The sequence below is a fragment of the Mizuhopecten yessoensis genome, unplaced genomic scaffold (assembly GCF_002113885.1).
Source record: "Mizuhopecten yessoensis strain PY_sf001 unplaced genomic scaffold, ASM211388v2 scaffold5877, whole genome shotgun sequence".
In the NCBI taxonomy this organism is placed as follows: domain Eukaryota; kingdom Metazoa; phylum Mollusca; class Bivalvia; order Pectinida; family Pectinidae; genus Mizuhopecten; species Mizuhopecten yessoensis.
Genome location: NW_018406268.1, coordinates 678747 through 696446, shown reverse-complemented (window position 1 = coordinate 696446; position 17700 = coordinate 678747). Strand labels below are relative to the sequence as shown.

At 35.6% G+C, this 17700-nt stretch overlaps 1 protein-coding gene across 2 annotated transcripts; it reads left to right on the top strand.

Moving 5' to 3' along the window:
- Nucleotides 1-818: 818 nt before the first annotated feature.
- Nucleotides 819-6311, top strand: LOC110451211. 2 transcript variants are annotated; one of them, XM_021499104.1, is made up of 2 exons: nt 819-4210; nt 4295-6311. In XM_021499104.1, exon 1 carries the CDS (start codon nt 874-876, stop codon nt 2542-2544), a length of 1671 nt encoding a protein of 556 aa, XP_021354779.1. In that variant the 5' UTR covers nt 819-873; the 3' UTR covers nt 2545-4210; nt 4295-6311. The 2 variants fall into 2 exon arrangements, with proteins under 2 accessions (XP_021354779.1, XP_021354780.1); XM_021499105.1 differs by having other exon boundaries at nt 819-4224; nt 4351-6311.
- The last annotated feature ends 11389 nt before the right edge of the window (nt 6312-17700 follow it).

The window sequence follows — 17700 nt, the reverse complement described above, 5'->3', positions numbered from 1 at the left end:
ACTGTTTAACCATTTCATTCTAAACTGCAAAATGAATAAATTTTCATGTCTACATGTATTCCCTTTATTTCTCTTTATTTACTTAAAGGAATTTTATGTAATTACCCAAAACATTAAAATATACAAAATATTGTAATTGAATAGTACTGAGAACAACTCGACTTAGTGAAGTAAACAACAAACAATTTTTTGAGGGAATTTTCATACAATAAAACTAAAACATATAATTTGATAAACATGACACTTTTGATAACAGCACATGTCAAATGGAGTAATGGCGTATTGTAAGAGATCCTGATACAATTTGAATCAATCAAATTATCACTAACTTTATGATTGCATAAAAACACGCACACAGATATAGAATTCCTTATTCAATATTTAGTCTAAAATCTAAATTAAATTAGAATAAATTTAGCAACAAAATCTCATTAAATCGAATTATTTATAATGTTATTATCATTTGTTAGTAGTTGAGTGACTACGACAAACTAAACAGAAGATCTCCAACTCAGAAAGATACTGCATTGTGTAATATTAACGGAAAACGAAAGTATTAGAGAGTTCCGAGAATTGTAATTTTAGATTTTGTTACCTGAATGAAAGTACGGATTGTTCCATTAAGCCTATGTTTAGAGAGAAAAATATATATGTTGAGAGGTCAATACGTCGATAATATTGATATAAGAGTACATCAAAGTAGCAGAAACACAATGATACACGATCTCAATAATAAAATGTAATTAAAAACAATATTTCCGGATAGTATTTTCCGCTACTTGGTTTCACATTATTTATTATATTGAACGTTACAAATGGATAAGAATCGATAAGCGATAGAGTGGAAGCGAACGTACCGATTTCAATGAGATTATGGAAGATCGTTGTAAAGAACATGATGATGAATTGTTCCGATTCTTCTGTACGGACTGTAAACGTCTAATCTGTGACGTTTGTATCGACGAGGAACACAGTAAACATGCGTTCTGCAGCATTAGACGCGTGGCAGAGTCGAAACGGGACGACTTGTTGACACAGCTAGGGAGCGACAGACAGACACACATAGACCGTCTCCATCAGTATTCGGAAAAGATACAGCAGACGAAAGACAATTTTTCAAGTCAGACTGAAGGCCTGGTCGAAAACATAGACGCGAAAGCCGAATACTTAATGGACAGAATTCACAAAGTTAGAGATAAGGTTGTTTCCCTTGTCCTTCATTATCAACAGCAGTGTGAGGAGCCCTTTACAGATGCCCAGAGGAAAATTGATGAATGTTTGTCGCTTATCAATCATTATTCAGAAATGCTGACTGATATAGAAGAGAAGACAGACAGAGAAATTGTCATTATGCAAACAAGATTGGACACAAAACTAACCTCTGTTCCTGACCCAGATGAAATACCTTCAGGACCACTGATGACATTTGTTGAAAATAATAACGAAAGTTTGAGTGACAGAAATATTGAATCACTGTTTGGCAGCTTCACACTCAACAGCTTGAGGAACGAAGAAAACTATTGGCTAACTATGACTGAAAAGAAAGATGCAGAGACAAACACGGATCCTGTAGACATAAGACCTACAGATAATGAGGAGAATGGTGTCGGTGCTGAAGAAGATCAAGAAGAAAGCAGCAATGGCAAAAATGAAACTGAGGATTATACAACAGTCCCTATCATGGATGAATATCAAGACATCTCTCTCGATTTTGAACTGGCGGGCCAAGGATCTATAAATAAAATCCTGCCATGTTTTAACTCTAAGTCTGCCTACATCCTGACATCCAAGAGCATGAAGTTTGTCAATGCTTTGACAGGTGATTTAGACATGACCCCAGGGAAGATGCATAAGCGTGAAGCCCATCAAACTTTGATGTCCAATGTTGCAGATGTAAGCATGACCAAAGATGGTCATGTTGTATTTATAGAGGAAAAGCGAGCATGTGTGAAAAGATTAACCAGCTCAGACACGGTTGTTGTTTTGGCTGAATTCCCCAAAGATTCCAAAGTACATTGCATCAATGTGTCAAATGATAACCATATTATAGTGTGTCACTCGAAGGTCCAAGAGGGCCGACAAAGAACTTGCATTACTCAGTTGGACGAGCATGGCGTTCAACTAAAGTCTGTTGTCCTTGGGATGTCTTACCGTTTCCCGTACAGATTTTGTAAAAATACCAATGGAGACATGCCTTTCCTTGACCTTGAGGGCCCAGGCATATCGAAAGGATGTGTTAGAATTGTGAACTCTGATCTCAAACATGTAGCAACATATGCTGGTGCTATAGGACCAATACCTTCGGACACATTTGAACCGCGGGGAATATGCTGTGATGTAGATAGTCATATCATTGTTACAGATTGTCGGAACCATGCTGTTCACCTCCTCAATTCAATGGGAAAGTACATGCGACTGATCCTTACACACAAAGATGGCATCCGACACCCTGTGTCTGTGAACCTTGACAGAAATGGTCTTCTTTGGATTGGCTGTCTCTATGGAAAAGTCTATGTGAGGAAATACAAGGATTTGTTTTTGTAGAGTTCTACAATATATCTAGCCTGGCCATGGTTTACATTGCCAAAAAAACACCCTGATGATCCATTGGTTTATAAATACCCAGTCTTTAATTTTAAGTAAAAATTATTTTGTGCATTTAAGGCTGTTCCATCTTTCTTGTCTCCAAAGAATTGGTTTATTTTACTAATTTATTATTGGGGGGAAAAGAACAAAGAAGTGATGGATAATTAACATAATATGAAAAATTTCAAAAATATGATAAAAAATATTAATACCAGGTCGATAACGCTACATTTTCTGAATTATTAAGACAAGTATTATCAGTATGTAGCTCGTGTCCCTTTACCAAAAAACTATAAAATCTGAATAAAATATTTTTTAGTCTACAGGTACATTTACCTTGCATGACATGAACATCCATATGAAAGAAAATTGATAATACTATGAAGATTTTTATGGAAGAAAAAAATATATATAGATATAGAGCAAACAGTTTTTTGATAAATTTTAAGCTACAAGAAGACAAGTCAGGTTTTTATATTTAAGAGAACTAGTCTGTAGCAAGATTTAAAAAAACAACAACATTGAATTAGCCCGGGGTGTCGGGCAAATGAAATTATACACCCTAAAGAAGTTTGATTTAAAATAATGTAAATGTACTGGTGTAGCACCAAGACAGCTTAATTGCAAAAATTAATTAGTACATAGTTCATATATACATAGATTAATAAATTCAAAGTGTTTTCATCAATCTTTTTGACTGGTAGTTATCAAATGGCAGTTGCCTCCCTTGTCACTTCTGACCATATGGCACAGCTGTTGCACAGTCATTTATAAATGCTAAGACCCTATTGCAGGTCAAGAAAAGGATGTATAGATCTAGATTTAATTTGTTTTATTGACATGCATATTTGGTTGCGTATTTTTTTTCTTTCTGAATGTGACAGATGGTTTCAATCTGGTCTAGTTCTTTATTCGATACACTGAGAAAGAGAAACTTGAACCTTTTTTTAGAAACTACTACCGGAGTATGAATAAAAGGACTATTTTGGTACGTCTTTTCTCCAAGGAAACTGCATAATGACATGATTATAATCTCAGTATAGTTTTCCTCTATTTCATGTATTGAGTAACTCAAAAAGATTACAGTAAAAAGCAACTTCGCTTCAACCATTAAGATTTCAACAAATTTACGAAAAAATGTGATTACAATGAAATCTTCTGATTTGGCAAAGGTCATTTTGCCAAAGTTGAAGTTCACTTGGCCAGACCATGGGTTCTATCATGCAGACTACCAGGCCAGTGGGTTAAATTTTGGGTTCACTGGGCTAGATCAGGGTTTCCCTTGTCCTGGCAAGGAGTTCACAGGGGCAGATCAGGGGTTCACTGGACTAGATTTGAAGTTCATTGAACCAGGCTTAGGAATTGATTACTTGGCCAGGCTTTGGGTTCATATAACTAGACAAAGGATTCAACAGGCGATAGTTATTAGCAAGGGGCTCACTAGACCAGACTAGAGGTTCACAATACCAGGTTAGGGGTTCATGGGACCAGACTAGGGGTTCACAAGGCCAGGTTAGGGGCTCACTAGACCAGACTAAGGGTTCATAAGGCCAGGTTAGGGGCTCACTAGACCAGACTAGAGGTTCACAAGACCAGGTTAGGGGTTCATGGGGCCAGACTAGGGGTTCACAAGGCCAGGTTAGGGTCTCACTAGATCAGACTAAGGGTTCACAAGGCCAGGTTAGGGGCTCACTAGACCAGACTAGAGGTTCACAAGACCAGGTTAGGGGTTCATGGGGCCAGACTAGGGGTTCACAAGGCCAGGTTAGGGGCTCACTAGATCAGACTAGGGTTTCACAAGGCCAGGTTAGGGGTTGGTTGGACCAGACTAGGGGTTCAAAAGGCTAGGTTAGGGGTTGGCTGGACCAGACTAGGGGTTCAAAAGGCCAGGTTAGGGGTTGATGGGATCAGACTAGGGGTTAACAAGGCCAAGTTAGGTGCTGACTAGACCAGACTAGGGGTTTACAGGGCCAGGTTAGGGGTTGTTGGGACCAGACTAGGGGTTTAAAAGGCCAGGTTAGCTAGGGGTGGATTGGACCAGACTAGGGGTTCACAAGACCAGGTTAGGGGTTCATGGGACCAGACTAGGGATTCACAAGGCCAGACTAGGGGTTCACAAGACCAGGTTAGGGGTTGGTTGGACCAGACTAGGGGTTCACAAGACCAGGTTAGGGGTTCATGGGACCAGACTAGGGATTCACAAGGCCAGATCAGAGGTTCACTGGACCAGATTTGGAGTTCTTCTTCTTTTAATGTGCAGGGCTCCAAATGGGGCATTGCATATTAAAAATAAAAATAAAGAAAGAAGAACTCCAAATATGGCCCAGTGAACCCCTGAACTTGCCTTCAATTGACCATATTTGGGGTTTGATAACTTTTCAAGTTCAGGGGTTCACACACCAAGATTAAGGGGTTATATGACTAGACTAGAGGTTCACAAGGCCGGATTAGGAGTTCATAGGACAGCACTCAGACTCGGGAGTTCATTCAGCCTGGAGATAACTTGGCAAGATTTGGAGTTTCTCTAGGGGTTCACAATGCCAGATCAGGGGTAGATGGGATCAAACTAATGGTTCACTGAAGTTCAGTACATATTCATTATTGTTTACACACTAAATCATTTATATCATATAGAACTGTATGAAATAATATATTTCAGGGGTGAAGGAGTTAACTAATTGTTGTAAAATAAATAAAGTTTATCTTAAGACATAACACTATCACTAAGCTGTAAGCTCTTATTAGTGTTACAGGCCCCATTTGCCTTTTATGCATAAAGGAAGATGCATGTAGTTTCCTAAGTGAGATACCTTTATAATATGGTTATAAATACATGTTACACTGTAGGCATTCACAGTTGTTTACTAGTCTAGTGAAATGTTGAGGTACAATGTATCTACTTTGTAATGATAAATCATTCCAATTAGGCCAAGCAAAAATACTTTGTGCTTATGGTACCCTACAAGTTTTAGTGTCAAATTTTTTTCGTCAATTTTCAAAGAAGCAGAGCTGTTAAAACCAAGATCACTCTATAAACCATATAAAATTGTTTTTATTTTAAAGAAAACATTTTACCTTCCTACCTACCCAATATTTTTCAGACATGTTACAGGCAATGTACGTTTTTTGTTTGTTTGGCCTTATACATGGTCTCTCACAAGCCACCAAATAATCAAAATGTGCATGTAAGTTTTGCATTACAAAGTGCAGCTAACCAGGGAACAAATGGATACACACATAATCAGAAACAATGCATTACCACATCATTGGTGGTTACTTCCTTTCTATTTATTTTTCATTTTATGCTCTTTGTCAAATTTTATTTGCTATGTTTAAAATATAAACATACTTTTTACAATTTGTGTATATATATGTCATAATGTGATAACATGCTAATTTTTTAAAAAGGTGGCAAATGCTAGTTTAATTTTAATTTTACTACCATGACAATCAGTCTTATTATTTAATTAAACAGTGGTTATGTTATATCTTATTTATGACAATTGACACTTTTTCCTCACATTGTCTAACCATATATGGATACTATAGTTTAACAGTGTAATCGGTTCCTAACTATAGAAGGACCATGTATGCATCTACATGTTTTGTGGTGTTGGTAATTGTAACATTATGTTTATGTCTTGTTGACGTTACATCATCCTCGATATCCAGGGGTTACGCTCACATTCGCTCTCTACACCCCTGGAATATGTCATAGCAAAATTAGAGGCATGAAGATAGCTGTTTGATTGGTCTCAGGTAGGAAAACTGACCAATCGCTAGGCTGATACCTGTCCTTTGAAGATTACAAAGGAGAGACGACCGACTTCAAAGCCTGTCAATTTTAACTGTTATGTGACTGCAAGATTCTTTTGATGAATTTAAGAGGATCAAACTAGTCTTCTCGTCTCATCAACAAGGTGGTGCACACTGAACCTTCAATTTTGCTATGACATATTCCAGGGGGTGTAGAGAGCGAAAGTGAGCGTAACCCCTGGATATCGAGGATGATGTTGCATGGACGTACCGTTTAGCTGAGTTAATAGATTTGTGCAGTTTTATGTGATGTTATTTGTGCCAATTCTTCGCCTTAGTAGTGACATGTACATGGGTCATGTGCATTTCTGGTTTCATGCTTTCGGAGGAGTAATTGTTTAGGGCGATTTTATTAAAAATGTCTGCCACCCGTCACAACTTGTTGTATCACAGAACATGCATTTATATATTGTTGCTACAGAGATTCAGGTAGAGAGTTCCATCAATCCCTTTTTATACTGTATTCAGGCCTTTAAAAAAGTTATTTTCCTGTAAAATAATTTTTCAGTGGTCCTACAAAAGATAATTTTATGTTATGAACCTTTTTAGATTAATATTGATCCCAGTAATGTTGCTGCTGTACCTGCTAAATGACCCACATCTTGAGGGAAGTCTCCCAAAATTAATCTATCACCCGCCACCATCTTGCTGTACTAACATTACAGGTAGCACTGTGTAAAATTTCCCTGTCATATTGTCAAGAGGTGCTGTAATTATATCATTAAATCCCTGTGGCCGAGCCAAGATGTTGTTTGAAAAAGGAAATTAAAAAAAAATGTATTTCTAATGCATATAACTCCTAGAGTTAATGGGCAAGTCAGAAAAATGCCAAAGTAATAGGAACTCGACCTCCCCAGGCATACACCATAGAGTGATTGGACTCTCTCCTTAAGTCTAGTGCTGAAGCAAAATTGAGATATATCTGCTTTACTTTTGTTAAACAGTGCCATATGTGTTCAAAAATCTGTGCTTTAGAACTCTAGACTGGACATTGCTTCTTGTTCAAGAAATTGCCATCATCATATATTTTAATGTGTTATATGACAGTATAGTAGTTATGCATAGAATACAAGTTCAACGAATATGAAGTTGGTACATTAAGATTGTGACATCATAGAAAAATGAACCATTAATTAATAATAATAATTTGAGGTTCTTATATACCGCTTTATCACAACCTAGTTCGTTGGTCGTCTCAAAGCGGTTCGCAAACTATTATCCGTGGTTATAGGGCCTTTGCAACCAGCCAATATCTTTCTCAACTCCCTGAGGAGCAAACAGCCGGAGCTGCCATTTGAAACTAATATGATGATTGGCCAGTTAAAACCGACTCGGACTGGTGCTAGTTCTGCAATATAAATTCTTAACTGGTTGTGCTATATGAACCGTTTCTTTAATACATACACACAAAACCGAAGAACATGTTTAGAAATATTAACAGTGAACTAACTTTTTCAATAAGATTCGTCAGTTTGGAAGTATGTAACATTGAAGTTTTACTTTCTACACAAGTAATGTACGTATTAAATGTACGTATTAAATGTGTCGGAACGTTTCAACACCGACTGGTCCCTTTCAAGACCTACTAATTACTTCGTCAAGCAGTCTTAGCTTATAAGTGTATTAACTTGTTATGACACAAATGACCATTATTATAATTTTACGAAGATTGTCCATCCTGGTTATGTTGCAAGATAGTGATTTTGTTAATGACATAAACATATCAATTATTGACCACCATTAATGTACAGCATTTATCATTATATGACATCATTAGCTTGGAGAAGGATCACTGCATGAAAGTGTGGTTGCATTTTCAGCACTCCAGTTTGACTGGAGTAATTCATTGCATGCATTACTAAGTTATGTTTTTTAAGGATGTTCTTGCATATTGTACGTCACAATGTATTACATTGTAACAATTTAAGATTGATATTACTTCTTTGTAAATGTAATATTTTTAAATTCACTTAACTCACTCACCCCTGAAACTTCATAATGAACTATTCCAACCTTTGAATTGGAAGAGTTCAAATGTGTCTTTAGGGGTGAATGAGTTAAAAGATTTATTGTGTATATTAACACATTGTAATTGTATTTTGTTTGAACTGTACTGAAGTACAGTTATACTTTACATGATTATTACATTGTATCTGTAATATTCAATATTGTTCAATACTGTATTACACTGTAACAAATTACTGTAGACATCATTAGATAAACTAAATTGCATGTATTTGTACTTTACATCCACAACATAATACAGTATAACAATGTTTTTATTGCATTGATACTATGAAAGAAATTGGCACCAAGACAAATTTCATACACATGTGACTATTATTACTTAATATGCACAAAGTTATAATGTTTTAAACTTTTATCCTCACCTGGTTTAAAAATCCAAACTGAGCTGTTGCCATGGCCTGACGTATGACGTCCACCATTCTTCTATTGTCAACTTTAAGTCCAGAACGACTGAAAGAATTTTGACCAAATTAGTTATATACAGCATCCCTGGGCCAAGGGAACTAAGACTGAATGGTGTGCCCTCCCCCTTCCCCAATGTACAAGGTTAGCCCCAAATGTGTTAGATGTTTGGAAAGCTTTCCCTTAAGTATGAGTAAAGGGATTCAATACATGTACACTGTACTGTATAATAAGAAGAGGGTTGGGCCGAATAGGAAAATTAGGAACCAAGACACTTTCGATTCAAGTTCGGCGTCAGTTTTAACCCTGCTTAGGACAATTTGTTACTTTATGACCCTGACCAAGTATTAGTATTTTTCAGATGTGATTCAAAATCCAGGATGGCTCCACTTGCTTTTGATTTGCAGAGACATTTTGAACTTCTTATACAAATTCAATATCCTATAGCTGATTTTTGCGAAATATTTTCAGGAACACTCTTTTCATGGTCCACACTAAAAATTTGTATTTTTTGGTAAGTTCCAAATGGCTTTCTTATTTTCTGATTGTTTGATACATTTTCAACTAATCATTCAGGTCCACTTTGTTGAATTTAACCACACTTGATACACATGTTCCTTTCAATGCCATGTCTAGGTGTTGTAACGACTCAATAAGAAATCTAATTTGCCATTCATTGATTCAAACTATCAGAAACTTTTTTAACTTATCAACTAATAAATAGAGGTGAGCGATACAGGCCCGGTGAGCGCCTTTTTAGTTAAATTTTAATCTTTTGTTAGTTGTTTAATGTTCAAATTACTTGCAAAATTACTGTTGCTATTTATTTTTGTTGCATTTACGAATAAAATATTCCAGACACAAAGGGAGAGTGTTGAATATGTATATATATTGACAAACATTCTCTTTACATACATGGTAATATATACTTTGCCAATACCTATTAGGTTATCTGGATAAGTGAGCATTCTTACTTTTCATAGTTACTTTTTCTCAGGATAGTGATCTTTGATTTCAATTGCTAAAGGAAACACTGGCATACAATGGAAACTTCTAATAGAGATCGTTGAAGAGAGACTTATAAAATATAATTATAGACAGATGGCTGCTTATATGATAAAAACTATAACAGGTGGTAACTACATGTAGGGAAAGTTAGTTTCTGCAGCAGGTTTCATTGTGTGTAAATTTACACCATTCAGGGAAAATGTATATTTTGAACCATATGAACAAACTTATCTTCAGTGTTCATTTTCTTGCCCTTTAACAAACTTAAAAGTCTTTTTTTTTTATGTTTGCAAATATGGGAGACGTGATTTAAACCTTTTTTTTCTGACAAATTGAATGCAGTTTGGAAAGGTGTTAAATGCTATTGTATTTTTAGATAAAGATGTACGTTTATAAAGAAGTTAACTACTAGTCATATGCCGCCTGGCTAATATCTCCCTATGTGTGTATGCCTGCGTGAGTGCTGGAGGTGTATTGTGTTCTGTTTGTAGTGGGACCGTGCTTCCAACGGTATCATTTATAGTGCCACCTCACCTGAATGTAATAGAACAGATACTGCAACATCCACCCCAGACCATTTTATACTCCACCTGGGTTGTTGGAGTTGTGTGGACAGGAGAAAAATACTTTCACTGAATATTCAATGTGCAAGACGACTTCGGGGATCGAACCCCGGCCGCCTGTTTGGAAGGCCGGAGTGTTAACCACTCGACCAACCCGCCCATTTTGATGCCGTGCTTGTTTAACTCAAGTATGGTAAAACTGGAAAGATGTAGGTTTGGTAAAGTAAAGGTGCGAGGTCGACACCTGCAGTTTTGTTAGTGTTGTTGTCTTTATATTTCTATTTCCAAATATTAACAAATATATGAAAAATACTTAAACAAATACTCACAGCAGTAACAATAATAACAATATACTTTATGTAGAACGGAACGAAAAGGGAAAATGTGCCTATACAGACCTTTATTACATTACAAATTAATTTGTTTTTGACTACCACTCATTATTGGTACTGAAGCTATTTTTTTATGTAAACCGTTGCAAAATAAATTCCAGCTACACGGCTAATTTCAAGGACATGTATTTAAACATTCATGTACCTCGATATTTCATCATCAAAACAACAGTTCCCCAATCTCTGACGCGACATCTCTGTTGTAGCCATTTGAAAAATAACTAATATAAGGACAATATATCATTTCAACGTGATTCATTCTCAGAATCATGAATCTTAAAGATTTTTCATATCACTGACCACCCGTCCGGAAGTATTTCATAAATCGTATGATGTAATACACTTCAATGAGAGGCATTGACTCATTGGCTGCTTGTAAAAGAGCTATGTTGCGTAATAAATATAATTGTATGAAAACTCCCTCTAGCTACAATGTAGGAAGCTTAAAGACAGCAAAGAAATAATGAAGAAAAAAAACAGTCTGTAAGGCAATATTTTACTTTTATGAACGATGTAGAGGTGGCCCAGCTACTAACGATTTCTGATCAATTGTTAAGCCGTTTTTATCTACCAAATGTTTCAATAACCATATAATTATTTTTAGAGGAGTTTGTGATGTTTTTAATAAAAAAAATCTAATTGTTGCAAATGATATTGGCAAAGATCATGAGAGTGTTTCAACTTGTACAACACACCCCAGTGTTATAAAAAATTAAAACCACTATTTATCCAAACAAAAAGAAAAACGTTTCTTAAATTTTAACCTATAAATGGATATGATGTTAAGAAATGCGTGTTTACATTGTTGTAAAGAAAGCAAAGCAATAGGTTTTGATTGTATATCAACTTGGATTTTGAAAGCTGGCGAGGGAGCTTTTACTCCTGCAATAGCTTCCCCTTTTAATCACGAATGCGTGCCACCTCCAAGATGATTTGAAGAAGGCCAAAAATTCACCAAGTTCTGAGAAAACAACCAAATGGATAAGAGAAGTTTTAGACCAGTAAACATTGTTTAAGTTATTCATGACTAGCTCAGTAATTTTTTAAAACCAATTATAAATCCTTTCCTGTCGGTATTCAGAAGGGGTTACAGGTGCTAGACTTTCCTGCTGCGAGCGCTCGAGGACTGGAGACAGGCCTTGGACAACCGTCCATTTGTTGGAGCGATTCTGATAGACTTCTCTAAGGCCCATGACTGCATTCCTCCTCATCTGCTGCTTGGGACGCAGTGAGCCTACATGCTACGGAAGTCATTAGCAGCTACTCAGGTAGCAGACAAGCTTCGGGTCAGCCTGGTGCCCTGAGACAGGCAAATGGGCTGAGGTGAGGAAGGATGTCCCCAAAGGGTTTCTTTTTAGCGTTGTAAAGGAATGTAATTTACATAACTATGCAGATGACATTACACTTTTATAGATTAATATCAGTCTTATTAATTTGAAATCCTATCTTGAAGACTTGATGAAGAAAGCAAAGGTGTTATAACCTTGTTCAGACTTAATGGTATAAAGGCCAACCCTGAGAAATGTCAAGTGATATGCTTTGGAAACAGAATAAATAGTTGTATTAAGTCTTTTGGTGTCGAAGGATTAGAAATACCATTTTAAGATTGTGTGAAGCTTTAAGGTGTTCATATTGATTTTCTTCTTAATTTTGATGTACCTGTCTGTCGTCAATGTTGGAATGCTTCAAAACATTATGCTCTTTTAAAGAGACTGGAAAATAATCTTACTACATGTAAGAGAGAAACTTACTCAGAGAGAAATATTTGTTATTTTGAGGTCTTTTGATGTTGTCAAATTTTAACTATTGTCTTTTTGCCTGGCACTTTTGTACAATTAACAAATACTAGAAAAATAGAAAAAGACTGCAAGAGCAAGCACTTCGTTTTATAGAAAATGATTATGTGTCCCCAGCTGAACATTTGTTAGAAATAAACTTGCTTGATGAACTCTGACGTTGTTGAGAACTTAAGATTAGAAACTGTATTTCACTATCTCTTTTATAAAACCTTTTAATGGGAAGGCATTCTTATTTAACCTTAGAAGAGACAGCTTGGTAAAGGTCTCAAAGGCGAACACCTCCACTTATGGTAAAAGATAACTTGAGGCCTCCTGGGTATGACACAGCTTGCCAAATTAATTTAGGTTGGTAGAATATTACCAATCATTTCGCCGGCTGATCCGTACCTGAAATGGCCAGATCTGCTCAATATGTCACCTGCACGTACAAGGGAGTGTGAGTTGTTCCCCTTTGGGCATCCACATGTGATATGAGATTTTTCTCATAGTTAATTATACTGTCCTTACTCAAAGGTTTTTTCTGCACTGCTATAAGGTTTACCTGCTCCCAAGATAAGATAACTCTGCAATACGCAAAGACGGAATAGCATTACGTCAATATCAACAAACTAACGCAAAAACTGTTCAGGGAGTGACCTTTATACTTACGTAGATAGAGAGGGGAGTGAACCTTATTTCGTAGTATCTTACTAACGTATAACAGATGATGTATAAGGTGCAGGGTGACCAGAAGGTTACTGTTTCTTTACCGTCAATCAAGTAACGCAAGGAATGGCCCTAATATAGCAAGGTGATTCATTATTGTTAGCGAACAAATCAAACGAATCTTTGTTTGGATGTTGTCAAATGAAACCTTCATTGTCAATAATAGGTACATCTTTGTGTGTTTACACTGATTGCCAAGTGAAAAGAAATGTTTGATTTTTTTTAATCTTACGTTTCCAGCCTCGTCGGAATCATGTACTTTAAAGTTTGAATATGTAATTAGCAGATTACTGAACGCGGCTGTCTTGTACATGTAATACCAAGGCATTTCTCAGACGGTTATAGTATCGTATTATCTTTAAACAGCATTGCGGTTCCCGCATTATGTAGAAAACTGGTAATTACGTCCCCGTACCAGACACATTTCAATTATAAATCATACGGGAAACGCAGACTTTAGAAGATCGTAAACTTACTGTAATTATAAAAGTGTTGTATTTTGTAACGTTTTTGTCGGTGCAACATGACATAGAATACTTTTCATTACCTAGGTTTTAGAGAAGTTATACGCTTTAAAACCATGATTCGAACTCAAAGTTGGTAAAACCATGGCAGAATATAAATAAAGGAAAGATTTACATGTTGACAATTGCAAATTTACAAATAAAATAAGACCACGTGTTCTTGAAGGATATTCATTTCTTGATTCATCGACGACACATGTCATATACACTTAGGTTAAATTCAAGTAGTGACATGTTCTCAAAACGAGAACCGGAATAGTGACAACGAAACGACGAGACACGCTAATGAGCATGTTCAAAAACGATGAGCTTCATATCGAACAAGGAAAAATAATTTTCCCCAATGGTATTATCGTGGCGACCGTTACACTTGTCCTTAAGCAACTGCGACACGTTAACACTTTAAGGTCAGAGAATAAGGGATGTCATGATCAAGAAAGGAAAAGTTCATGATCAGATAGTTTAAATGGTCATACTCATATCATAGCTCTGTACATTAAGTAAGCCGTACCTGTTGGTCATGATGTAAAGATCGAGGTGAGCAACATATGTAGAACAGTATGTGGAGACCTTGATTGTGAGGTTCAGGAGGGTATATAGGATCGACTTGGTCAATAAATCTTGTTGTTTAATGACACCACATCGTGGGTATATATGACAAAGAAGTTTAATGACATGACAATGCTTTTGTAATCAGTCATGATAAACTCTTTAATACATTCTGCTTGGTATTAAAACAGAAGTAAGTCAGCCAAGAGAAGGACACAGTTCGCTTGAAAATCTTGCCACCGGTTTCCAATTAGAAACCCAATCATTCTCACGATTTTGTCCTCAATTTATTTCATTTTAGCCTTTGTTGTGTTATACAAAATATGCTCCAAAATAGTTAACAACCATATATATATATCGCCGTTCGCCTTTCTTTAGAACGATAGTTTTCATTATAAGAGAACGAAGACGTTTCTAAAGGTTTGAATAGAGTATGGTAGTGTATAGAGCGAAACAGTAAAAATTTCCCACAAAAGAAACGTTTTTGAGGAGAGGATGCCCAAGATTGATCAAAAGATCCCCAAGATACTTCAAATTCCACAGTTCATTAATTCCACTGATGAAGACAAATTTACGTTTCTAAACGTGTATTATTACGTGCGTGCTTGTAGGTAAGTAATATGGACAGGATATTTACAAGTACTTTGCGATGTTCTTCTTTTTCTTTACGAGGGAGTGCCTCAGTGACATATTGCATAATTGTTTTTAGTTCAAACGAAAATTTACTGTCAAAACAATGCTGAAAAAAACAATTGTAAAATTTAACAAAACGCGACGTTGTTTTTTGACAATCTGAGTTTCAAGTTTGACATCATTGGTAAAACCTAAATCTTGTTTGTTTGAAAAATGTTTCGCTGTCTTAAACTTATAGCAGCATGTCTCAGATATATGACAAGATTGGCTGTACACTTGTCATTATTCATGTCATTTACAGTTGTTTAACATTGTCTGCATAAGAGACACATGCATCAATTTAAATACGTTTTTACACCTCACGAAGTGTTTCGTATATATTCAGTATAAACTGTTCATGTTGAAACAGCATTTTTGTTGTGAACGAAGGCTCTCAACTTATATGGACTATTTATCTAACCTAAGTGTATGTATGACTGAAGTAATGTTGATTGGTTGACTGATTGAACGGATGAAGGATACCATATTAACTGATATGTATTTGCACTGCAATTTATTTGCAAGGCTTAAACTACGCCCATCTTGCTTCAATGTTTGTAAATTTGATAAAATTCTACAAATATTTTGTCAAGAACATATCACCTACTTGTGTTAACATTTAAGCGTACAAATTGTATATTGTCTTGAAATCATGCGGATATAGAAACAATTATACAGACCAAAAACTGGTTTAATTAAATGATGCCCAAAGGTGTTTTGAATCCCCTTAAACATGTTTTATGCGATTCGCCATCTAATAGCGAAACAATAATGCTAAATATTGTTGAAAATAGTAAGGCTAATTTAGTTAATATAATGTGACATTTTCAAGACCCATATAATATGTTTGTTGATTAATTATTAGAATAACCTTTAAGAAGTGAGTCATACAGTTGCTCTACTGTGAGCAGACATTGAAACACAGTTGCATATTATCTTGTTAAATCATACATTTTAGCTATATTCATACGATGACAATTATGGGTTATGTATCTTCTAAGGTGTTAGCACATTTATTAACGATAATGTCCTGAAAATAATTTACATAATAACATAACCATGGGACGCCAAGTGGATCGAATCTCAATTGGGAGCTTTTATGCGAAAATGAAAATCGTAATAAAAGTAATAAAGGGTAAAGGCATTGTGTGTAAAAAATGCCAAACAAAATTGGTAAACTTTCTTTTTTCGTAAGAGACACAATACAGAGCGATGGAACTCTCTACATTGAATTTAATGAGCTAAAAGTCTCAAACGGGAGATTTTCGCCGCTCCATTTTATTTTTTGCCATTTTCGTCTTTAAACAAAATAATTGAATCTAAGACGAGGCGAAATTATCATAATACATATTAAGTTCTTAGTACCTGTAAGTAAACGTGATCGAATTCAAACCCTGACGGATTTGGTTTAAAGTTTGGCGCGGCAATACTAATAAGGTTCACAGTATGTATATCTAGTAGTTTGATAAACGGAGGCCAAAGTTCAATGACAACTCTACTTGCTTTATTAGTATATGAATCATCTTTTTCGCATATAAGCTCTGTATCAATGCGTTCTGATTTCTAAAACCATTACCTGGTTATATTGGTAGGGAGAGTCGGTCGTATCATTTTTAATGATTACAATCGTTAAACTTGATTAATTTCTTGGTTCAGCTAATCTTGATAGATGTTAAATGGTTTTTACCCAATAAACTAACCAATTATCCAAAGCAGCTTTCAAATGTAATCCCGTATTTTCTTTAAATACTGCCCATCACTCATGTAAATGGCACCGATCAATTTTAATGAAAACAAATTGGGTAGCTCCAACGCAAGATTTAGAAGAAAATTCAGATTCTGTAAAATGTCATCTGCTAGACATTATGTCGTTTCAGCGTTCCAAAGTTTTAAAGAATGTAACAAGCAAATTCAATGAAAGGTTTCCTTTTCAAAAGGTTTTCTTTTCAGAAGATCTCTGGATTATCCTAAATGTCATCTAGCCTTACTTGGCGACTGAAGCTATTCCTTTGTATTTAAAGTGATTCCGTGCACCAAATGGACTATGGGTTTTTTCAGGGAATTGATTTGTCCCTGGTTACTAGGCATATTGGACTAATGTAATAAGTGTTTCATCGAGCGAATTCTTGATATGATATTCAAGCGTTAAGAATTTAAAAGAAATCCTGTCAAAACCATGCAAAATCTTCCTAGTGACGCTTGCGTGCATATGGATATTGTACAAACATATGGAAAGGTGTATTCAGCTATGTTTTATCTTGAGATCATTTCTTGCTACTAGAAATGTTAAACCCAAAATCAATAAGGTCGTTTTAAAATACAAAACAAATATAAGAATTGCTGAAATATGAGTTTATAACTGGCTTTGTCAATCTTCACCGATTGTTTCAGCTGTTATATAAAATAGTATATTTGTGCTCATGTGTTTGTTGCAACGAGTTTGGTAGTTTTCATTTACCAATATTGATATTTGAGTTGAAAAACCTGTTAACTGTCGGCCACAACGCTGTTCACATGAAGTGCTCACTATTTTACTAGTTCATTTTAAAAACGTTTTTCTAGCTAACTAATGAAACTATTGTTTTGTTAATGACTGTTACTGCCGATACTGACTGATCGTAATTAATAACGTGTGTTACAAACTTGTTACCTACCT

Coding starts and splice junctions, on each gene's coding strand:
- LOC110451211 (XM_021499104.1), top strand. CDS start 874: ATGGAAGATCGTTGTAAAGAACATGATGATGAATTGTTCCGATTCTTC.